At 39.4% G+C, this 24323-nt stretch overlaps 1 protein-coding gene across 6 annotated transcripts in view; it reads left to right on the top strand.

Moving 5' to 3' along the window:
* Positions 1 to 22897, top strand: part of MAPK9 (mitogen-activated protein kinase 9) — a 36565-nt gene extending 13668 nt beyond the window's left edge. The window contains exons 3-11 of one of the 6 annotated variants that reach the window (XM_065874177.1): positions 1322 to 1380; positions 3787 to 3925; positions 12350 to 12515; positions 13556 to 13627; positions 17206 to 17388; positions 18401 to 18525; positions 19535 to 19598; positions 21335 to 21410; positions 22750 to 22897. In XM_065874177.1, the coding sequence (XP_065730249.1) occupies positions 1322 to 1380; positions 3787 to 3925; positions 12350 to 12515; positions 13556 to 13627; positions 17206 to 17388; positions 18401 to 18525; positions 19535 to 19598; positions 21335 to 21410; positions 22750 to 22897 (1032 nt within the window). Of the gene's footprint in view, positions 1 to 1321; positions 1381 to 3786; positions 3926 to 12349; positions 12516 to 13555; positions 13628 to 13752; positions 13782 to 13965; positions 14038 to 17205; positions 17389 to 18400; positions 18526 to 19534; positions 19599 to 21334; positions 21411 to 22749 lie in introns of those variants that run through there. The other 5 variants (XM_065874181.1, XM_065874179.1, XM_065874180.1 and 2 more) reach the window with 5 other exon arrangements.
* Positions 22898 to 24323: the final 1426 nt, after the last annotated feature.

Genomic DNA, 24323 nt, shown 5'->3' on the forward strand with positions numbered 1-24323 from the left:
TTTTGCTATTATAAGCAGTGCTGCAGTGAACATCCTTATACATTGCATCTTTGCACACTTGTCCAGGTGAATTCCTTGGCCAAGATTGCTGGGTCAAAGACTATGCATACTTTTGGTTTTAATAATATATACTGACAAATTAACCTCAAGGAAGACTGTCAATTTTACACTTTTATTGAGTATCTGAGTATGTCTTTTATTTCAAAATACCCCAGAGCTACATACTGTTGATTTGTTTTACCTTACCAAACTGAGAGATGACAAATGATACCTTATTTTTATTTGTGAGGTTGATTTTCTTTCCATATCTCTATTAGCCATTTATTTTTATTTCTTGAGAGTTTGTTTTTCATGGCCTTTGTCCATTTTTCTCTAGGACTGTTGGTTTCTTTCTTATGCATCTATAGAAGATCTTTGTATATTAAAGCTGTCAACCCTCACTTTTCCATCTGACCTAATTTAGGTTGTTTTTGTCATACTGATTTTTGTTGTTGTGTTTAACATAATCAAATCTCCTAGGTTTCCTGTCATGCTTAGAAAAGGCTTTTCTACACCAGAATTGTATAAATGTTTATTCATATTTTAATGTTTCATGGTTTCATGTTTTAGATTTAAATTGTTGTTCCATTTTGAGTTTATCTTGGTGTAAAGATTGAAGTATGAATCTAGTTTTTTTCCCCCTTGGCTAGCCAGCCACTCCAATCCTATATACTGAATAATTCATCTTTCCCTCAGTCATTTGAAATGATTGAGGACGTGTGTTTGATGCTCAAGCAGCAGAATTCATTGTTTAACCATTGGGGTGCCAGGACCAAGGTCTGTGGTGGGGTCAGTTCTTGAATCCTCCTTACGTAAAGGTAATGTTAATAGGTAATGCTATGAGGCATTTCATCTTTATCATACCAAAAATATAAGCTTAGCCTTTACATTCCAAAACTTTTTAGAAATTTGGATATTGTGTTTAAGTTTTCAGAGTTAACATATTGCTTTATTTAGTGTTTTTCTACTTGTAATTGCTACTTTTTTATGTTCAGAGCTAGAAAGACATTATGTGTTAAAATTCTATAGTAATAAGTTACTGGGGACACATAAAAGTGATTTGATTAAAAGTGCATATTATTTCCAAGTTGAGAATCCTAATCATTTAGCTTTTTTCAAATGCTGTGTAATAGAATGTTTTGGTAAAAACAATAACAATAATAATAAATACAAAGCTCTGCTATGATTTTTTTTCTAGTTTTAACACACTTTAATGTTAAACTTAATTTTTATAATCAAGTAGAGTCATTTGACATGCTGAGATATAATTTTCTCTTTTCAGATAATTAGTTTGTTAAATGTGTTTACACCACAGAAAACTCTAGAAGAATTTCAAGATGTGTAAGTATAATTTTTATTCAGTAATACACTGCTCATCAAAGAGTGAAAATTTAGAAAGTAACTGCTTTTTTACTTAGGAAATATAGGTGAGAACACATTTTTAAATGGTATCCTAGCCACTTTTCTCTGTGGAAGAGAAATATTAAGGAAAATGAATAATAATATTCAACTATTTGTGCCTAGATGGTTATCATTTCTACAGCAGATAAAGGATGACTGAAAATAATTCTTCAGAGCAGACAGTGCCATTAATGCTGCTGATTTCCTTTACTGAAATATAAAATATAACATGTTTTTCTCTAGTCCCCAAGATTGTAGGGTTTAGGTGTTTATAATTATTATTTGAAATGGGTAAGTCATTAAACTTCCAAAATGTGAAATAGAATTATCTTAGTAATGATGAAATGAGATATTAATTTATTATTGAGATATAATACACAACTTTATCCTAAATTTATTCATGTATTCATTCATTCATTCAACAAATATTTGATTGCCAGGAATTCCCTGGCAGTGTGGTGGTTAGGACGCCATGCTTTCAGCCCGCAAGCCACATGGTGAGGCCAAAAAAACAAACAAACAAATATTTGATTGCCAACTGTGTGCTAGACAGTCTCTTGAACTTGGCATACTTTAGTTACCAAAACAGCAAAAATCCCTTTCATTTTTTAAGAATTGCAGGTGATAATATTTCTTCCTAGAGCTTGCAGGAAAGCCAGGGAAGATAGACAGTCAACATAACAAATAAGGAAATGATTTCATTCATTAGGATGTGTGGCAAATGTTGTAGAAGAAATGGAGCTGGGTAAGGGGGTTCAGAAATGCTGGGCGTTAGGAGTCAGGTTGCAACTTTAGGTAGAGTAGTTAGGGAAGGACCTCACTGGATTGGTGACATGTGAAGAAAGCCTTCAAGGAAGTGAGGAGGTTAGTCCTACAGATATTTGGGGGAAGGTAGTATCAAGATAGAAGGAACAGGCAGTGTAAAGGAGCAGAAGAGGGAGTGTGCCTGTTGTGTTATAAGAACAGCAAGAGCCAGTGTGGCTGGATCAGAGGAAGCAGAGGAAAGTTGAAGAGGTGGGTTCAAAGAAGTGACAGGGCCAGACACTGCTGGGCCTCTAGGCCATTGTAAGGATTTTCCTTTACAAGTCAGTAAGACTTTCAACAGGAAGAGTACGCTTATCTGACTTATGTTTTAAAAGAATAACTTTGGTTTCTGGGTCGAGAACCCACTGTTAGGAGTAGGACACAGAACACCAGTCAGGAGGCTATTGCAGCAATTCAGGTGAGATTATGATGGCTGCATTTAGACCAGAGGGGTGATAGTGATGGTAAAGGCAAGAGATAGGTTGCTGACACTGTTTTGAAGGTAGAACCCCAGTGTTTGCTCCTAGAGAGAATGTGTGGTATGAGAGAAAGAGGAGCTGAGAGCAACACTTGGAGTTTTGGCCTGAACACCAGAAGGATAAAAGTGCTCTCAACTGAGATGTGGAAGGCTACAGTCAGAACAGATTGCGAGGTAGGGTAGAATCAGGAACTCAGTTTTAGTTCAAGATGTCTGTTGGACACCCAAGTGGAGCTGTGAAATAGGCAGTTAGATAAATGAGCCTGGAGTTCAGCAGGGGGATCTGGGTTGAAGGTATTAATTTGGTAGTTGTCAGTCTATAGATGGTATTTAAAGTCTTGAGACCAGAGACCAGAGATCACCAAGATTGTAAGTACAGTTAGAGAAAAGAAGACCAAGGACCGAGTGCTGGCACTTCAACAGTAAGAAGCTGGGGATAGGAAAAGGGCACAGTCAGCCAGGATTGTAGGACTGGCCACTGGATTTAGCAACACGGAAGGCTGACATGGAGCCTTGAGGACAGTTTCAGCAAAGTGGTGGGGGCAAAAGCCTGATTAAAGTGGGATTAAGGAAAAATGGGAGAAAAAATTGGAGATGATAAGTATAGACACCTCTTTGGGGAGTTTTGCTTGCATAGGGAGCAAAAATATAGGATGGTAGCTGGTGGGGGAAGTAAGGTCAAAGTTTTCTTAAGCTGAGAGCAATAACAGCATGGTTTCTATATTGGTAAGAATGATCCAATAGCAAAAATGTTTAAATATAGGAGAATTTGAATGTTTGAGATTCTATTTACTATGATATAAAAATTGTTTTGTATTTAACTTGAAAGGCATTTTGTTGTTAGTTGTTTTCATTTTTTGAAAACTTTTACAAACTTTCATTATACATTTGCTTCTTTTCAAGATACCTTTAAATGTTTAGGGAAAACAAGTTATCTTTTTACTTTAGCCAGTGCAGTGACTAGGTGGTAAGTTATTACTATTTCATAAAAATTCTAGTTTAATAACCATAAAGGAATTTTGGATAATTTTCATGTGTACATGGCTGATCATTTATTTCCCCAGGTATTTGGTTATGGAATTAATGGATGCTAACTTATGTCAGGTTATTCATATGGAGTTGGACCATGAAAGAATGTCCTACCTTCTTTACCAGATGCTCTGTGGTATTAAACATCTACATTCAGCTGGTATAATTCATAGAGTAAGTAGTGATACCATATTGTTTTGTTTTGTTTTTTAATCACAATCATTTCGTTGTCATAATCTCCAGTTACAAAAGAACATAATATTTTTTAAAAATTTGTCAATGTCGAAAATCCAAATAAACTATGGGATCATGTTACTCTTCCAAATATAGTTGAGATTAGAAGACATTTGTGGAATGCCTGGTTTGCCTGGGCCCATGTGAGCCACCCTGGATGCAGGCATGAGCCAGCTGTTCAGACTAGTACTGCAGAAAAATACTTCTTTTTTTTTTAAGTTTTTATTTGAAAGTAACTTAAAACTTAGAGAAAAATTGCAAGAATAGGACAAAGAACTTTACTCTTTACCCAGATTTACCTGGTGTTAATAGTTTTTCCATATTTGAAATCCCATTTTTAGTGAGCAAGGAATTTGGACTTGGGGTGGGGGAAAGTTAGAGGCCAAGTAGTATATGATACAGTTGCTTGAGAAGTCTTATGTGAATTATGGCCCAAGTGTTCATTGCTTACATCGTAAAATTCTACCACTCCAGCATCCCAGCCATACTGGTGGGAGCTTTCGGAAAGGTTCCAGGCGGACCTTTTGACTAGGCCAAGGCTGGAATTTGAATGATGGTGTTGCCTGTCAGGGGGTACATATTTAAAAACCAGAGAGAGATTCTCTAAGCTGGTTTTATGAGTTTTTGTTATTTTCTTCACTTGTACTGCTGTGTGGGCAGATTATGATAGAGTTGTGTTTTTTTGTTTGGTTTTTTGTTTGTTTGGTTTTTTAGCAACTATAATGTTGAGTGAGACTAGAGGCAGAGATAGTTTTATTGAAAACATTCTTAGCATTCCTTAAATTATTACTATACTAATTTTGTTGACAGACTGTCTTTCAATATTGTGTTTCAACAGCAAGAAGTTGTATTTTCTCTGAACTGAAATCTGTGGGGGGAAGAAGATAGTGAGACAAAAACAATGAAGCCTTTTCATACAAAAAAGAATAGAGAGATTTTTGATGGTGTAGTAGTAGTAATTCTTTTGGATCTGTTGGGTGCCAGGAAAGGCTGTTTCCATCACAGCCACTGATCAGAGACCTAACACAGTAGCAGAGCCCACCAATCCAGAGAGGGCCAAACTCTTGCCCCTTGTGAGCATGAGGCCTGAGGCCTGAGTGAGGTCTGCAGCCTGAGGCCAGTCCTGGCCCTCCCAGTGCCTGTTGGGCACCTGGCACAAAGATTCCTGACCAGCCTTCAGTCATTTAAAATACAGCCTTTGCTGCCGCCAAGTGTTCAGTTTAAATTATATAAATACTGTTGACAAACTTGCTTTAAAAATAGTAACATTGGTCTTTTTAATTAAAAATAAAGATTTCCCAGCATAACATTCTATTTCTCTTCAAAAATATTCACAGACCTTTATATAAATTAAGGCACTCCTAATTTCTCTTAAATACATTTTGTATTAAAGTCTTAACTGAGAATAAGTTCCCAGATTATTAGGCTTCATTATGTCAGGCCTTATTAATTTTGTAAAAGGAAACAGTTTGTCTTGCTTGTATCTCCCCTCTTGGGCCCAGACATACATGGGGCAGCAATATCCTCCCATTTTAGGGGGTCTTGTAAGAGCTGCAGCATGCACGTGCCTGTGTTAGGTGATGTTCCGTCCCTGCGGTTTAGGCCCATGCCTGCGGACCAGAAGGTCCGAGAAAGTTTTGGTTTGCCCAGCATGATTCCGCCAACCACCTCTCCATCCCATTTACCTCCCCACTGGGTGTCCCTCCCCTTGTCTTATGCCCTCCTGTTCACACATTTGTGAGTCTGCCAGACTTTGTGTCTGCTGTGAAAGTACCACGTGGTCATTGTGGGAAAGGTAGATAAGGCACCTGTTTACACACCCACCACCCCTCCAGGTCCCAAGAGGTGATGAACTGCAGTTATCCCTTTAAGCCTGTTAACGGTTTTCTGTGAACTTTTCCTGTCCTTTTTTCTGTATACTATACGATAGGCATAAATACACAAATTTGGTTTTGCTTACTAAGATGGTTTTGTTCTAAACATAAAATTTAATTACTTGAAAAATAAAACACCTGGATTCCCACCAATTTTTACCTTGTATAATTCAAAAAATTGAATGGAAGTCCCCAGCCCACCTGTCACCTGGAGGAGGCCAGTGATGGCAGTTGGGTGTGTTTCCTTCCTAACTTTACACTGACACATTTTCTTACTGATGCTAATACCAGCATATCTGTCTATACTTACGTCCTTTTTAACTTATATTTTTCAAAAACAGGATCATCTTGTACATATATTGTTCTGCAATTTGCTGAATAAGTTGGTCGATCTGTTTTGTATTTTTATCAAGGATCAAATAGTTTTACAAATACTTACTAAAAAAGAGCCCCCACCTCCTCCCTCTTATTTCTCTCTCCCCAGAACAAATTCTTTCAGTTCTTTTAGCTATTATTTTGGTGTTTATCTCCATATCTTGAAATAATATGATGAGATCTCTATTTGTTGATCTTTCTTCAGTTTGGGACATAAGGTACTGATTTAGCTCTTTTTCACCAATCGTGCCCTTCACCTGCCACCTTTCCTGTCCCCCTGTCCTCCCAGTATAGTTACAATGTAATTGGTTTGGATCAGTGTCCATAGTGTGTTTTACGTCATCGTGACCCTGTAAACGCTTTTCACAGCTAAGCCTATATTTAGATTCAGTATTTTTTCAGATTACATTCCCTATTACCAGATAATGGGTGTAATTCCCTGTGCTATACAGTATTTCCCTGTTGCTTACCTACTTTATATATGGTAGTTTGTATCTATTAATCCCATACCCCTAATTTGTATCTGTTAATCCCATACCCCTCTTCCGTCTCCCTTTTGTTTTTGTTTTTGTTTTTTTTGCGGTACACAGGCCTCTCACTGTTGTGGCCTCTCCCGTTGCGGAGCACAGGCTCCGGACGCGCAGGCTCAGCGGCCATGGCTCACGGGCCTAGCCGGTCTGCGGCATGTGGGATCTTCCAGGACCGGGGCACGAACCCGTGTCCCCTGCATCGGCCGGCGGATTCTCAACCACTGCGCCACCAGGGAAGCCCCCCCTCTCCCTTTTGTTAACCACAAATTTGTTTTCTATATCTGTGAGTCTGTTTCTGTTTTGTATATATATTAATTTGTATCGTTTTTAGCTTCCAAGTGATATCATATAGTATTTGTCTTTCTCTGACTTATTTCACTAAGTATAATATTCTCTAGGTCCATTTATGTTGCTACAAATGGCAGTATTTCATTCCTTTTTTTATGGCTGAGTAATTCCATATATACACACACATACCACATCTTATTCAGTCGTCTGTTGATAGGCGCTTAAGTTGCTTCCATGTCTTGGCTGTGGTAAATAGCATTTTGTTCTTCTTGCATGGAGACACTATCATCTCTACAAGGCTAGAATTTCTTTGAAGTTTGTTTTCTGGGTTTTTCCTGTTTGTTTTTAGGCACGCTGTGTGGCATGCGGAATCTTAGTTCCCCGACCAGGGATCGAACCCATGCACCCTGCATTGGGAGTCTTAACCACTGGTCTGCCAGGGAAGTCCCTTTGAAGTTTTCTTATTGCTGCCTGCAGTGTTTTCCTTTCCCCTGAGGTTTTGTTTTGTTTTGTTTTGTTTGTTTGTTTTAGTGCATTTGGTCTCTCGCTGTCACGTGTGAGGTTTTCCTCAAACGTCTGGTGACCTTTTGTCACTGGTCCTATTTAAGACTGAAGGATTAGAAGGCCAAGTGGAAGTGCATGGGTTGGGATTGTTGAATGAGGGGTTTTTCTCTAGAGCAACACATAGCCACAGGTGTCTCTGTTTGCAGGTCTTTTCTCTGGACATCATTTAGTTTCTCTAGAAAAGGCTCCGGTCTCTTGACTGAGGGAGAGCAATCTGGCTGCTGGTATGAAAGGCTTTGTGGGGTGGGGCTGAAGTTCTCATGTGGCAAAATGCAGACCTTCGCTACAGCACCCTGTCTTCAGGCTGGGCCCCTCACCCATGCCCTTCCTGTGCCTCATACCAACAGATCTGTTGGTATTGTGCTTGAGGCCTGAGTCTGGAAACTTGGTTTCAGTTTTTCTAGATAATAGGCCAGTAGGAGTAAAAGGAACCAACACCTCTGTGTGGATCTGGGAGGTCTACCTTTACCTTTCTGTGAACTTTCCCCCACCCCAGATCCCTCAGTGTCCTGCTCCCTGCCCCATCCTGCCTTCCACAGTACTTGTCGTTCAATTCCTAAGCCCTTCCCAGGTGTTGTGGTCCACATTATTTCACTGCGGGCCACTCACTGAGGTTGGAATTTACTCTACTCAGCCAAGTCATTTATTCCTTTCTGCTGCCTTCCCTCCCCATAGAGCATGTGGGGTTTTTCATTGAAGGCATTAGTGTAGCACGATGGCATTAGACATGCAAGAGATGCATGGGGAGAAGGCCTGTGAGGAAGAACAGAGGGAGTGAGTCAGAGGAGGTGGGGAAGCTGACAGGGGTCAGCCCAGTCTGACCCCTTGGAGTAGAGAGGGCACGAAGGAGGGTTGGGAGCTGCCCGTCAGAGGAATCTGGTATCTCATAAGAATGGACCTCCTTCCCCATGCAGTCATTAGCCAAGAGCCACTGTGGGGTGTGTGGCCTTGTCATAAGCAGAGGGGAGGGTCAGGGTACCTCAGTGGGGTGTCTGTCAGTTGCAGTCCCACAGCAGAGAGCCAGGTACGCATTTTCATGGCTACCACCATCCACCCTTGCCCCCCTCAGCTCTGCTTCTCCACACAGGTCAGGAGCAGCCCCCTCAGGCTCCCTGTGGGCCTCCCTTACTGAGGGGAAGGGACCAACTATAGCCCCTTTCACTACAGTTGACCTCGGAGCCACAACAGGTACTCATTCTCTCCATTCTCCATTATTCATACCCTCAGCCATCACCTTGGCAGGTCTCTGTGCCTTACCTCAGTGTGACCCAGACCTTCATTCCTGAGGGGTCTAAGTCTGGTGGCTCACAATGGGCCACAGGGTCCATGGACCCACCCAACAGTCATCTCCCCAGTCCTCGAGTGTGTGATTGGAACTAATACAGTTGGCAGTTGGTACTCTTAGCAGAGTGACCCCTACGTTGGTTCTCTGGTCTGTGAGGTAAGAGTTATGATGGGGAAGGCCAAGTGGAAACCTGAAACTGCCCCCCTCAAGATAGTACATCAAAAACATTATTGAACTCTGGGAGGTGGGGGAGAATGGAGGAGATTAATGCTGCCATTAAAACCCAAAGAATGCGAGGATGGTGGTCCCTCATAGCTCAGTTTAATTCACTAGTCCAGCCCTTGAAGAAACTAGATGGATGCTAGAGAATGTAGACCATCGAGCCTTAGCTGATCAGTAGTCCTGATTGCAGCTGCTTGTGCTGGACACGGTGTCGTTGCTAGAGCAGATTAATAAGGCCTCAGGTGTGGCATGTAGCCTTTGACTGGGCAGATGCATTCTTCCATACTGATAAGAAAAGACGATCAGAAACCATTCACACTCATGTGAGGTGAACAGCAATATTCTTTCACAGTTTTGCCCTAGGCCTGTGTCATAATATAGCTGGAAGAGATCTGGACCAGTCTCCATTTATTACCTGGCCTCCACAACTCACCCCCCCGCCCCCGACCAGCCAGAGGAGGCATGATGTTGCTCTGAGTCTTTGACTTTCAGTATCCACTTAGAACTTGTGTCTAACACTTCTCCAAATGTCTGCTGTTCCCAGGTACAGTCACCTGAGTAAGGGATCATAGGTACCTGTGGGGAAATCAAGGCAGTGGACGCTTGTTACAATGTGCAGGGTTCTCCCTCTTAGGACACCTCTTCAGTCAGTGGGTTCTCGACCGAGAACTGACCAGGAATAGCAACGGCCTCAACCTTCCACACCTCTGCTCTTGCCCTTTTTTGGTTGCAGATATTTTGTGCACCCTTATTGGCTGCCCCAGTGATGCCATCCCCGCACTCTGGGTCAAGCCCCTAAATTTAGGTGTCATTTTTATTTTAATGTGTGTTTCTTGTTCGGAGTGGTTTTCAAGATTTGAAGGGGCAGAACTGTCTTTACTCTGCCATCTTCAAACTACAAGTCCAGTTCGTTTGTGGAAAGCTTCTTCTGGTTGTGTGTGGAGACTGGTGGGAGAGCGGCTGTGCATGTGGGGAGCCCTCAGGCACCCTGAGACCTCTTTAAGCACCTTCCCATCGGCAAGCGTTGGGAGGCGGGGCTGCCTCTCCCAGTCCTGCCAGGGCAACAAGCCACACCTTTGACAGCTTGGTTTGCATTTTATTATCACAGTTTTCCAGCAGATGGCAGTAAAGTGCATTGTTCCAACAAAATCAGTGCAAGAGGACAATCTTCTGACAGGTGGAGGTGGCTGGAATGGGCATGTCTACTAATCACACAGCAGTTCATCAGACTGGCCGGTGGCACTACTCTAATCATCCTTGTTCATGTGGCGCTGTGTTAGTTCAGGGCCAGGTTGGATTTCAGGGGCTGCTGGTGGTAAAGTATAGATATCTCAAAATTTTAAAAACATCAGTCTCCTAAAAAGAAAGCACCTATTGACGTCCCTACCAACAGTGTAAGGAAGGGTCTGTTTCTGCTTCTTCCTCCAGCACTGGATATTGCCATTCTTTTCCTCATTGCCAGAAGAGAGACTAAAAATTGTTCCTTGTCATTTGGGTTTTTAATTTTCATGAAGTTGAGCATTATTTTATGTTAGTAATTTGTATTATGAAATGCCTGTTCTTGCCATACTCTTTGGTTTTAAAAAAGGAATCCAGAAACAGATTGGTTTGTTTTACCTTAGCTGTATTACTGCCTTCTCACAGGAAGGGGTCACTGGTTTGAGCGTGGGGCTGATTCTTCGCTTGCTTTCCTTTGTGCAGAATAGCAGCTGTGGGTGAGTTGGCAGTGCTCCCCACAGCACATCTACACATCGGGACATGCACAGCGGAAGTTCTCTGGGGCCAGCCAGGGACCAGTGCATCTGCATGGGCTTGGTGGGAATTTTAATTATGTTTTTAAGTGATATATATTTATAAGTTATATTTTACTGAATTCCGGATGTTTAGAAAGAGAGTGCTTAGCAGTAATGAAACATAATTTTAGCTGATGTAATTTTTAAGTGTTTTTCTGCTTATCCCAATAACACCTGGCAGCCATCACTCAAGGCACACCTATGCCAGTTGGTGACACATCGATTGGAAAGTTTCAGCCAGGTGCTGGGCCTGCAACGTCACTAAAAGTGATGGTCTTACTGTGTGGTGTGACTTGGCAGTTTGACGTTGTAGCTACACATTGGAAAGCACTTGTGAAAAGAATAGATGTGGATTGTTTAGAAGTCATAGTTTCTAGGGTGAGTTTGTAGGCTGGAGTCCAAGGCAAGAGTCAAATTCCTGTGGCCTGAGGAAGGGTCTGGGATGTGGGGGATCACCATGGAGAAAGTCCCTAGAGTTATGAAGGAAAAAACTGCAGAAGTGATAGGTTGTGTTGAGAGTGTGGTGGAGTATGATGTGTACATTCACTCAGCAAACATTTTCTGAGAGTTTGCTGTGCCAAACTCCGGGCTAAGAGCTGAAAGCACAGAGAGACCCTTGAGGCCTCCTCTTACAGAGCCCGTGCTGGGAGGGGCAGAGGAGGGACTTTGAGGGTAGTATGTGTGGTGGGGAGTGGTAGGTCCCAGGGAAGGGTGGGAAGTTGGGGTTGGTAATCATGGGATTCTTCTTCAAAGGAAAGAAGAAGCCTTTGGAAGATTCCAGGGTCAGAGAATTCTAGCCATGTGCTGTCCAGTATTATAGCCACTAGCCACCTGAGGCTATTCAGTACTCAGAGTGTGGCTATAATTGTAAATAAACACTGGATTTCAAAGACAGTACCAAATAAAAAGAATGTAAAATATCTCATTAATTTTATATGTTGGTTACATTTTAAAATGAATATTCTGGAAATATACTGTATTGGAGTAAAGGAAAATATTACTAAAATTAATTTTACCTTTTCTAGTCACTTTTTTTAAGGTGGCTGTTAGAAAATGTAAATTACACATGTGGGTTGAGTTATATTTGTATTGGACAGCAGGGAAGAGCCAGAGTGTTGGGAACTGAAGGATGACCAGGCGTGGAGTGAGGGAGGAGAGGGTGTTGTAGAAGTTCTCAGAAGTTTTAAGCAAAGGAGTGTCATGAAGGTTTCCACACAGGGGTAAGGGCAACCATATGGCCTCTCTAGGTTGATTTGTATTAGTTTCAATATGAGAGTAGGATTTTCCAAAATGGTTCCAAAATCCCAGGGTTCAATTCTAACTTTCCTCCTCCTCCCAGCACTCTCACATACCTCACAAATCCTTACCAATGTGAGATTGTTTACTTAGCATGCTTTGGTTCCTTTTATTAATTTAAATCATTTCTGCCCTAGGATTTGAAACCTAGCAACATTGTAGTAAAGTCAGACTGTACCCTTAAGATCCTTGACTTTGGCCTGGCTCGCACAGCATGCACCAACTTTATGATGACCCCCTACGTGGTAACGCGGTATTATCGGGCACCTGAAGTCATCCTGGGCATGGGCTACAAAGAGAACGGTGAGTACAGACAGAACTGGAAGAGGCCGAGATGTGTAAAAATAGTGCTGTTCGTCATCACTAGTTTTTTTCTCTTTCCTGTGAACTGTATGAAGTATAATGTGGAGGCTGTGTTATACATAGGTTATCAGAGTTCACAGATGAGAAATAATTAATTTTATATTTCCATTGGCTAAAATTATCCACTTTAAAAATTCACTTTTGAAGTTAATATTTTTGAACGTTTATCAAAGTATAACATACTTACAGAAACGTATGCAAATCCCGAGTGTGCAGCTCAGTGGGAGCACACCCACATAACGAGCAGCACCCAAGGCCTCCCCAGCCCCGCTCTGGATCTCAATCCCCAAAGGAAGCCATTATCCTGATTTCCAGCAACAGAGATTGATTTTGCTTATTTTTGAACTTGATATAAATGGAATAATACAACATGTGCTTTTTGTGTGTAAAATTGGTATTTTTTTCACAGCAAAACTTATTCAAGCAATATCAGAGCTCTTTGAAGCTTAACTTTTGAAAAATTTGTCAAAAAGAACTAACTCACATTCACGTGTTAAAAAAAAGAATCTGAAAGTTTGCCTAAGTCATCTGAAATGAGTTATGCTTCAAGTTTATTCAGATGTTTTATAACCTGTGCTCCCATTCTGAGAGACACAGCTCTGTGGGCTTCCAGTCCTCTGTGGACATGAGAGAAAATTAGGTCCCCTGTTAGCTTCTCTCACCCCACCCCCAGCAGCAGAGGCAATAAATAGCCCTCTGCCTGGTCACCTGAGGCCTGTAATTCAGCTGGGCCCCCACAGAAGATGGTGAACAGCCAGAAGCTGGGGCACCTCTGGCCCTCACCTGGAGCCCAGACAAGCCTGTCCCTGTGAGGCCCTGCTGACTTGACAGTTTAAAAAGGGATCATTGTGGAGGCGTGGTGTTCATATTTTACAAAAGTCCTGCTGACAAGCTGGGTTTGTCTTTGTTTGGGAGGGGGTTTGAGAAAGGACATGTGTTGGAGAGTCTCTGGCTGGTTTTAATCACCTGGTGTTTGGTAGTGGACATCTGGTCTGTCGGGTGCATCATGGCAGAAATGGTCCTCCATAAAGTCCTGTTCCCAGGAAGAGACTGTATCCTTCACAGGGAGAGACCCAGCACTAACCACGAAGGCTGGGGGCAGGGGTGGGCATGTGCCTGGAAACAGCTTTGTGGGGACAGGCACTTCTTGTTTCTGGGACTTTGTTTGTTTCTGAAGCTGTAAAGTATTGGACTCTTTGGCACTAAAAGATTGCTGCAAACCGAAGGCCAAAATAGAGGTCAGCAATATTTCATACTGTGTAAAAAAGTTCACCCGTTACTAGCAATTTATTTTCCTTGTTTGTGTGTTTAGTACACTGTTAGAATCCTTTTCCTCACCTTTGTTTTGTTCATGGCACTTCATAATTTTTTCATTTCACTTTATTTTCAGTTGATATCTGGTCAGTGGGTTGCATCATGGGAGAGCTGGTGAAAGGTTGTGTGATATTCCAAGGCACTGATCGTATCCTTCCCGGGGGACCTTCCCGGCCATGTTTTCCATAAATACCAAGGGCAGCAGGAGGTCAAAAGGAAAATGTCATAATTCTAGACTGTATTCTAAGGGGGTCTTGATTATGTTTGTTAAATTAGTGTCACACACCAAATGGTTCCATTTTATGTTTCTTTTTTGCTTGACTACCTGTAACAATTTTATTGAGGCATAGAATTAAGTTAAACCAATTTATATTAGTTCTTAATTTTATTAAAAATAGCTTATAAGAAATGTATTTACTCTTTGACAAATGTATTCTGATATTTAAATGAAAATTCTGTTTAGTTAATTCAGTTAATTTAGCTATCTAGAAAGCTGTTGTCTAAATTTAATAGGCCAATAATTTGTAATTTGTTTAATTTGTTTAATATACTATTTCATTAGTTACCAGGATGAATTAAAATATTTTCCTCCAAAGTAAGAACTGAAGCACACTACATAAAGACCTAAATGAAAAAGATTAAAGTTAAAAGTTTGTGAGAAACAATATTTGCTACATTTTTTTGTTTTGTTACTCTTCTGACATTTTGTAGAAAATTTTAGAAGATCCACTTAGGTTATTTTGTGACACACTGGGGAAGTTTAACAGACATTTAAATAAATATAAAATGCAAAAGATTAACTTATACTGTGGTCAGCAGATCATATTAATGACATATAGCATAAAGGAGAGTAGATATATGATAGTTTCAATAGCTTTCTTTTCTCATATTCCTCATATTCTTCCATCTTCAATATTTTTTGCTCTAACATGGTTCTTCACGTATACCCTTTTTCATTTGTGTTCTAACCACCTAAAATTTTCATTAGTCTTTTGATTTTGTTTTTTGTTATGAAAGTGGTCTCTGCTGGCAGATTGATGGTTATCTTTAAAAGAAATTAAGTTATATAGTCATGTTTTATATGTATTTTATTAAAGTAATTTTAGTTTTTTATAATTTTATGAGGTTGGTTTATTTGTAATATAAATTCTTCACAACACAGACCTGGAATGAAAAGATTTTATTCCTATCATTTTATTTACCTTCCTTGACATTTTTCACATCACAGATTTTATGTGAAGTTAAATACAGCATTTTATTTTGTTCTAATAAATTTTCTAGCAATTTTCCATAGCCTTACCTTAGATTCAGTTGTTTCAATATGTAAAAAAGGAGATCTTTAATTTGCAAATAAATTCATTTAAAAAGGGAAAAGTTGATGTATTCTAAAGATTGGTTGATTGATTGATGGCCATGCCACAAGTCTTGTGGGATCTTAGTTCCCCCACCAGGGATTGAACCTGGACCCACAGCAGTGAAAGCGCAGAGTCCTAACCACCAGACTGCCAGGGAATGCCCTAAAGATACATAATTAGAAGTATCTACTTAACATTCAGTTTGTCTCAATTTTTAATTCATTTTGTGACTTTCCTTTCTTTAATTAATTAAAGGTTTTCTTCAGAAAGTACAGAAATGAAAAGTGTAGGAACTCTTTGGTACACTATTAAGTAATTTAAAATTCTTAATTTACATATTAACATCTTGCAATGTCAGTAATAATAATTTTATGTATAACGTCACCTACTGTCATTCTCAGAACATACACAGAGATTACATCATTTTCCAAAGACAATTTTGCTAACTTTTTCCAACATTAGATAGAAAAAGTTTCCAGAAACCAGATTGCAGTTCTCAGAGATTTGTTTTAGATTCGTAACCTGAGGTAGAAAAGGAACTCCTGTCCCCACATGGCCTAAGAGAAAGAGAAAGCTTTAAGCAGGCACCTCCCAGAGAGCAAGGGACCCTGGAGGCCAGGAAGCAGGTTACTGAGGGAGGCTCACTGACACTGTCAAAAAGGTGAGGACTGAGAATTGACGGATGGTCACCTGCAACTTTGATGGGCGCAGTTTTCATGAAGTGATGGGGGAAAAGTCTGATGAGAGGATGTTTAAGAGAGAATTTGAGAGGCTGGGAGTTAGAGATACAAGTATAGACAACTCTGTTTTGCTGCAAATGGGAATGGTAGCTAAGCTACGATGTTCAAAGGAGAGTGGCTGTTGCTTTAAGATGGGAGAAAAAAAATTGTTTGATTGGTGATGGAATCCTCCAGTGGATGGTGTACCAGCAAGAAGAAAGACATTACAGGAAGCGAGAGGGCCTCCTCCTTTGTTCTTTAAAGAACATGTGTCTGTTCCCTAGGTTCTTTCACAGTGATGTCATTTTATTTTTCTAAGACATACCTCAATTAGTCACTTTTTAAAGATGCTGTTTATTTGATTCCTCTGGCTTGCGTTCTCTTGTATAATTTTTATGGTTTTATCAATAGAATCCCTTTCCACATTCATCTTGCCAGTTATCTCAAGCCCCAAATGAAAGAGGCAAAGCTGGTATTGTCTGCATTTTACAAATAGGAAGGTGAGACCCAAGGGAGATTGACTGCCTGACACCTAGTGAATGTCTAATACACAATGGAGTCTGAAACCCAGGTCATATACTTTGAAAGGAAATGAAACACACTCCTTTGTATTGCAGTGATGGTCCGGGTCAGTGCCAAGTAAAACAGAATGACCTCTCAAAGCTGTCACTGCTCAATGTAAGCACAGCTACAGTGGGAAAGGACATGGTGAGAGCTCAGAAAGTCCAGAGCCTTGGCTCCTGCCCACCCCCTCATGCACCCCATCCCTCCAGACCTGCCTCGCAGGGGTGGCTCCCAGCTGTAAATTGAGCAATCAGATAGGTCTCTCTACTTTAGGGAGCTTTAGATCTAACATAGTTTTATTATGAGAACTGATTTCAATTTGCCTATATAATTACTACCTAATTTCATGTTTAAGCCTTTCAGTCATAGGTGTTCTTCAGTTACAAGATAACTTTATTTTGATCTAGAATGGGAAGGCATATAGACTTCATCGTGTTGATTTAATAAACTATGATCAGAGTTTATAAAGATGCAGAGTTTTTTTTAAATAGTCTTAACTTGGAGCCCAAACCTTTTTCGAATATTATTTCAGAATGCTTCTGCTGACCCAGTGAGGTGGCCTATTTAATTACTTGTTGATAAGTATAAATATAATTTAAGTTTTTCTTTGAATGATGCTACTTTATGTAATATGAATATAAGGCATTTCAGTTGTATTTTCCTCAAGAGACTCCTTAGATATTGATCAGTGGAATAAAGTTATTGAGCAGCTAGGAACACCATCTGCAGATTTCATGAAGAAACTTCAGCCAACAGTGAGGAATTACGTAGAAAACAGACCAAAGTATCCTGGAATCAAATTTGAAGAACTCTTTCCAGATTGGATATTCCCATCAGAATCTGAACGAGACAAAATTAAAAGTAAGATATCATTTTTTCTTATACTGGGTGAAGCTTTCACTATATGTTTGCATTCTAAAACCTGCGAATATTGAGAGACAAAATAGTTGAAACCCTCAAAGTCATTTACAGGTAGAATGAAGGCATTTCAGAAAGAAAGCTTAAAGACCTAGAAGTTTTGTCCTCAATAAAGTGACGTAACTGAAGGCTGTGGTCAAAATATTTACATCACTCTGAAAGACTCTTATGTTAATTACAGCAAATGGAATTCAAACAGTTTTCAGGTATAAAGAATACTTGAATAAAGATTCTAGCCCAGTTGAACAGTCAGAAATTTTAAAAGGCTCCTTCTCCCCTTCTCCTGTGCCTATCACTAAGTGTTTTAAGAGAAAGAATAGATTTGTTTCTCTCTACATCAAGATAAACTGTGCCTCGTTCAGAAAAGCCCCATCTCTTCTTTGCCTATACTAGTGAATTTTAATTGCTAAAACCTAGGTGAGCCTTATATTTAACCAGGTTATCGAAGTTGTTGGATTTTTTTCTAACTACTAATCTCTAGATTTTAAAAAAAGTGTATGTTGCCAACATTGTATACAGGTAGGCAAAGCAGAGGTATCTGTGAAGTGTTCTATACTGTGCAAATATGAAATCGTTGTGTGGCTTAGTCTGTTCTAATTTCACTTCGATGTGGCATCAAGAAAAAACACTTGCCTCTGCTTCATGCCTGCATTCTTGGCAGTGACACCCTTAGCTTAGCTCCTGCACCCTCCCTGGACGTGGCTTCTCAGCCTTGTGCCCTGTCCTTCTCCCTTCCAAATTCAGAAGCTGAAAGCACATTTGAAAGCCTGGTTTGTAGTTGGAAGTGGCTGCTTGACTTACTGTTAAAGAAAAAGACTCTAATAATCTTGAAGCTATCAACAGTTTCTCAAAGTTAATATATTTTTGTTCTGTCTCTATCACATTTAGTTCTTTATTGTGTGATTTTCAGGTTAACGGTATTACTTTAGTAATCTAATATTTGTTTTTACCCTAGCAAGTCAAGCCAGAGACTTACTATCAAAAATGTTAGTGATAGATCCCGACAAGCGAATCTCTGTAGATGAAGCTTTGCGTCACCCTTATATCACTGTTTGGTATGACCCTGCTGAAGCAGAAGCGGTAAGCATCTATTTTGAAAAGACTTATGTGTAAAGGCAGGGCATACATTTCCTTGGACCTTCTGTCTGTTAGTCTGGAATGGGTACATAAAGTCCTAGATTTAAAAGGACTCCTGATTACACCGAGGCCACGTAACATGGCTCACAACCCCTTTTGGGACTCTTGTTAGTGGGGCTCTACTCAGAGTACCTCAGGAGTGAACATGCTTATGCTGTGGTGATATAATTATCTTCATTTATGCAGATGCTGATGTGTGATCATAATATCACCTTTTTTAGGCATCCATTTGTGTACCTGGCACTGTGCCTTGGGCTTTGCTTTACATCATCTTGTTTAGGCACCCAGTCAGGCTAAGAAACTTCCTGAAAATCACAAGTTTGTTCATCCTTCCCCAGAGGTACCTGCTAGGGGGGTTCCACTTCTGAGTTTGGTGCTCATGTGCATTTTTCTGTAGCAGCATTGGTATGGATGGTCTTTAGCTGGAAGTGAAATAACCACATAGTGGCATGCTCATTATTATGTCTTGGCCTATGCATTTAACCACCATTTTAAACATTGTTTTATATGAAAAGAATTTGATTTATAAACACATGATTTTAAGCAAATTTTTGAAGCAGTCCATTTATGAATTGGGGGGTGAGTTTGGGAGTTCTAACAGGAAGAAATATAAACTTGAAATGTGTTTTGCAGCTTCTGTACCTTGTCCAGGGTGGATCTCTAAGAAGCAGCCTGTGATTACTAATTTTATAATTACATTTGGGCAGATGTCTTTAGAGTGTGATTATTAAGAGGACTATAATGCTCTATTTTTTTGGTTAACTTTTCCTCAATTATTTTGATTCTGAAACTGATGGAAATCATACTTATAAAGAAATCTTTAATAAGCCAAGTATTTAATGAAACTATATCCATATTATAAATATTTTACAAATATCTTACAAAGTGATTCTTTTTCTTCATGCCTCATTATTTTTTTAACTATTGACTTTAGCTGTAATTTAACTTTTAGCCACCACCTCAAATTTATGATGCCCAGTTGGAAGAAAGAGAACATGCAATTGAAGAATGGAAAGGTAAAGACGGAACTTATTTTGATTGTTACTTATGACATTTCTTGCAATGGGGCAAGATTTTTAAAAAAGTGTATGTTGCCAACATTGTATACAGGTAGGCAAAGCAGAGGTATCTGTGAAGTGTTCTATACTGTGCAAATATGAAATCATTGTGTGGCTTAGTCTGTTCTAATTTCACTTCAGTGTGGCATCAAGAAAAAACACTTGCCTCTGCTTCATGCCTGCACTTTTTGACAATAGCCTTTCTAAGAGAGGGTTGAGAAACCCTGAAGCCCATTTATCCTCTCTCTTCCTATTTCCCAATAGAAAAAGAACTTGAAGATAACAGAATTAGAGAGGAACGTGTATGAATTGCATATTATTTGCTTCAAAAGAGAAAAATAAAGGCTTTTTCACACAATCTTACATTATGAAATCTTGGTTTGTAAACTAAATTCAGTGATTGTATCACACTTACCTTGACAACATGTTGCAAATTGTTGAGTAACCCCAATTCACAGGTCTCTGTAAAGCAGACGTGGGAGACCCCACTGGGGTCATGTGAACTTCTGCTGTATTTGTAAGCCATGTAGTTATTTATGTGTTTTAAAATAAGAGTTTGGGGAAAATTGCAGATCAAACATATGCATATAGTTATTATTACCACTCTAAGATTAACCAAACAACCCACAGCAAACTAAACCAGTAAAAAAGAGGCTGAACTAAAAATTTTTCATTAAAAAAGCAGAATCAGTAGTAATTGAGAACTATGGTCAGCGCAAGTCAAACATGGTGATGTGTCCTTCCCAAGAGCCCCTCCCCGGGATATAGGGATACTAACAACCTGCATGTGCGCACACCCATAGGCCTCACTAACTGCTTGCAGTGTGCTAATTTTATTTCATGAATAGCAGAATTTTAGGAAGCTGCTTAGTTAATAGGTAATTAGTTTTTCTTACAAATGAAAATTGAGGAAAACTGAGATTGAAGCCAAGAAAAAACTTAGGTAATTAGATTAATTTCTGACCAATCTGGAGGGGTTATATTTGGAGAACCACAGTAAAGATGGAGGAAAACATGTGCAAAAAGATGTGCGCGTATCCAGTACTTAAACTGTTCTGTTAGAGCCACTTTGCTAGTACTTTCCCTCCCTCTCTCCCCACCTCTCTCCCTCTGTGTGTCTCTCTCATTTTCTCTCCCTCACCCCCACTTTGTAAAACCCTCATCATGGATCCAGAGCTACCATACATTTTTGGCTGTCTTTTTTTTTTTTTTGGCTGTGTTGGGTCTTGATTGCGTGCAGGCTTTCTCTAGTTGCGGCGAGTGGGGGCTACTCTTTGTTGCAGCGCACAGGCGGTGGCTTCTCTTATGGAGCACGGGCTCTAAACGTCCAAGCTTCTGTAGTTGTGGCTTGCGGGCTCTAGAGCACAGGCTCAGTAGTTGTGGCACATGGGCTTAGCTGCTCTGCAGCACGTGGTATCCCGGACCTGGGATCGAACCCATGTCCCCTGCATTGGCAGGCAGATTGTTAACTATTGCGCCACCAGGGAAGTCCCTGGCTGTCTCAATAGCTGGGTTGAAGAGGTATAATGGATCAAATTATATTTTGGTCTAGGTAAACTATATTACTTAATTGTCTATCACAATTAAAAATAGCACATCACAGTGCCCTTGGAGTGGTTCCAATTGATTTGGAAGCAGTATTTTGAGATGCAAAGAAACTGATGAAGCATTTTAACTTGCATTTCTATTTGAAGAGCTAATTTACAAAGAAGTAATGGATTGGGAAGAAAGAAGCAAGAATGGTGTTGTGAAAGATCAACCTTCAGGTTAGTGATTGCTTTAATAGTTTGACTGCATAATATTTTTCTTTCCCTATTCATTTTTTATAAGTGGCAACAGTGTGTTAAGTGCCAGCTTGACCAGCATTGGATTTGAAAACTCCTTATGTGAAATAGTCTTCTCCTTTTCGGTTTGTCCTGGTGGTGGCAGCTAACATTTTACTGTTGTGCCAGACAGCGAACCAACTATATCATGAACATTCTTGTTTCATCCTTGTAACAGCTGCTGATAAGGAAATTGAGTTTAAAGCCTTTTCAATGTGCATGACCCTCTTTGTACTGCTCCCAACCAGTTAAAAATGAAAATTAATTTGAATCTAGATAAAATGGAATTGGGTTTTCTTTTGAGAAAATTGTTCATATAATTCTCTCATCTTTCTACGTGTTTTACTTAGTGGTAGAAGTCTGACTAACAATTAGGTAATTGTATGAGTATTAAAGACATAGTATCTATGGTGTCCTGTAGGGTTCTACTTAAACAAAACTCTTTAGTTATATTTATTTTCTCACTCCACTCCCACTGGAAAGTGCATGCACACACACATGTAAGTACATGTTGGACTGCTTCTTATTCTTGAATTTTATATTCAGCATGACAAATGTGTCAAGTGTCTAGAGATTATATAACTTCAATACGAATTTAGGTGCTCATTGTTAACTCAGCACAAATTTAAGACTTACCTCTGAGAACCTGGATGTTTTGTTTTTGTTCAAACCAGACTAAAATATAGATAGTAGGAAATAGGATAGTTTCATTTGCCTTAACATGTCAGCTTTGGGGATTTAGAAAGCAAAAATAAAATAAACAAGAGTCCATTAATTTTTTTTCCTTTTTTAATTTGCATGTAATCCTTCTTTTAGAAGGTATTTTTATTGCAAAAGAATTTTTCAAAGGTTGATGCTTTTTTCCTTGGACTAAGTGTTTATGATTATAATTGAAATGTCTGATGACACTTGAATCCTACTTGGGCTTAAGCCTTTTGTGATACTGATAGTTTTAGGATAAATTCAGCAATTTTCTTTTAATATCTTTTTAAAACCAGCAGGTATTTTTAAAGAAGTTAATAACATGATTATACATGAGTACATATATGATGTTTAGCCACTGGGAAGAAAGAGAATATTGCAGGGAAAGACGGAGGAATAATTGGGATTTTGAGCCTAAAGAAAGACTCCAGGAAAAGTTCAAAATGTATAGTCAAGTAACTTCTTGTTTATACCAATAGTATAGGAAACTACAAAAGGACAGAGCTGAGAAATGAACTAAAGTCTCGTTGCCTGGATTTGCAGCAATGTCGTGCCTCAGATTTTATTATATTTGGTTTTCTTAGCACAGATGCAGCAGTAAGTAGCAACGCCACTCCTTCTCAGTCGTCATCTATCAATGACATTTCATCCATGTCTACTGAGCAGACGCTGGCCTCAGACACAGACAGCAGTCTGGATGCCTCAACAGGACCCCTTGAAGGTTGTCGATGATAAGTTAGAAATAGCAAGCTTGTCATCAGTGAAGGAACTCTCGCTTCCATGGGCCTGAAATACTTGGGAGTTGATGGAACCAAATAGAAAAACTCCATGTTCTGCATGTAAGAAACACGATGCCTTGCCCCTACTCAGTCGTACTAGGCTTGCCTTGCTTAGATTATAAAATGAAGCAGATTATGTCTAAAGAAAAAAAGTGCAAACCACACTTTTAGAGATTTTGTTCAAGGTCATTTCAGGTGAGCAATTAGAATAGATGAATTTTTTCTTAAGTTGTACAGTAATAGTGACAGTTTCTCATCCTCAGTAACCGTTGGGACTTATATGCATGTGACCACAAATGCTTGCTCAGACTTGCCCTCTAGCACTTTGGAAATCAGTATTTATAAAGCCAAATAATCTTCAAGGTAGTGCTGCTTCTAGAATTGTCTCTTAATCCTCTTAAGTAATTTGGTGTCTGTCCAGAAAAATAGATTTATGTGTATTAATTGGCCACCATCATATTATCATATCTTACCTTCTTTTAGGGTATGAGTTATTTTCTTTCGTATTTCAGAAGGAATATAATTAAATCTATAAATTTAAAATGTAACTTTTCTTAAATTTGTCATGTTTGGGGCTGAGAATTACCACTGCTAAGACCAGGACACTTTGTTTTCTCTAAATTGTCTTAGTCTGGGTGACTGTACATTCAGCTTTACTGCATGATAAAATTTTAAGTTTTGTTTTGTGCTGCTTAAAACATATATACCTTTAAAATCCTATCTTCCCTATCTCTTTTTTCTTGGTCTTCTGGACTTATTAATTTAAAATGCTACCTAGAACTTCACCTTCTTTATTAGCCACCTAATACCTATGTCAATAATATGATGGCAAATAGATTCTTGAACCCATCACCTGCTGTTAGAGTAGAATTTTATGAAGTGATCACTAAAGATGATTGCAGTCACTTACTAAGTGCTTGCTTTGCTTGAGCCTGGACTGGGTCCTTTCTTACCTTCTGTCACTCAAGGTGAGATACGTGATTTTACAAGGCAGAGTTTCCCTCTTCCAACACAGCATTCTTACTCGACTTTCTTTCTTCTCTGAAAGAAACCACATAAATCCCCCTTTGGTCTGTTTTAGGAAGCAGACTGATTCAGAATGCCTGTTTATGGTTTGTTTTCCACTTTGTGGAGGCACTTCCTTTTCCTAAGGGAAATCCATGAATGTTCTGGAAAAACTTCTGAGGGATATGGAGGAAATATCCTAAAGGGTAGTAATTAACTATTGAACATTTTCTGATTTTAAACTGCTCACCTGAAATTGATACTTTCAGACTGATATGGAAATCATTCAAAGTTCAGTAAAATGCTGAGTATTGAAGTGTCATTGCAGAAATGGAGTTACGATGGTCACATACGGCTACCTGTGCTCATAATGC

The sequence above is a fragment of the Phocoena phocoena genome, chromosome 3 (genome assembly GCF_963924675.1).
Source record: "Phocoena phocoena chromosome 3, mPhoPho1.1, whole genome shotgun sequence".
NCBI lineage: Eukaryota > Metazoa > Chordata > Mammalia > Artiodactyla > Phocoenidae > Phocoena > Phocoena phocoena.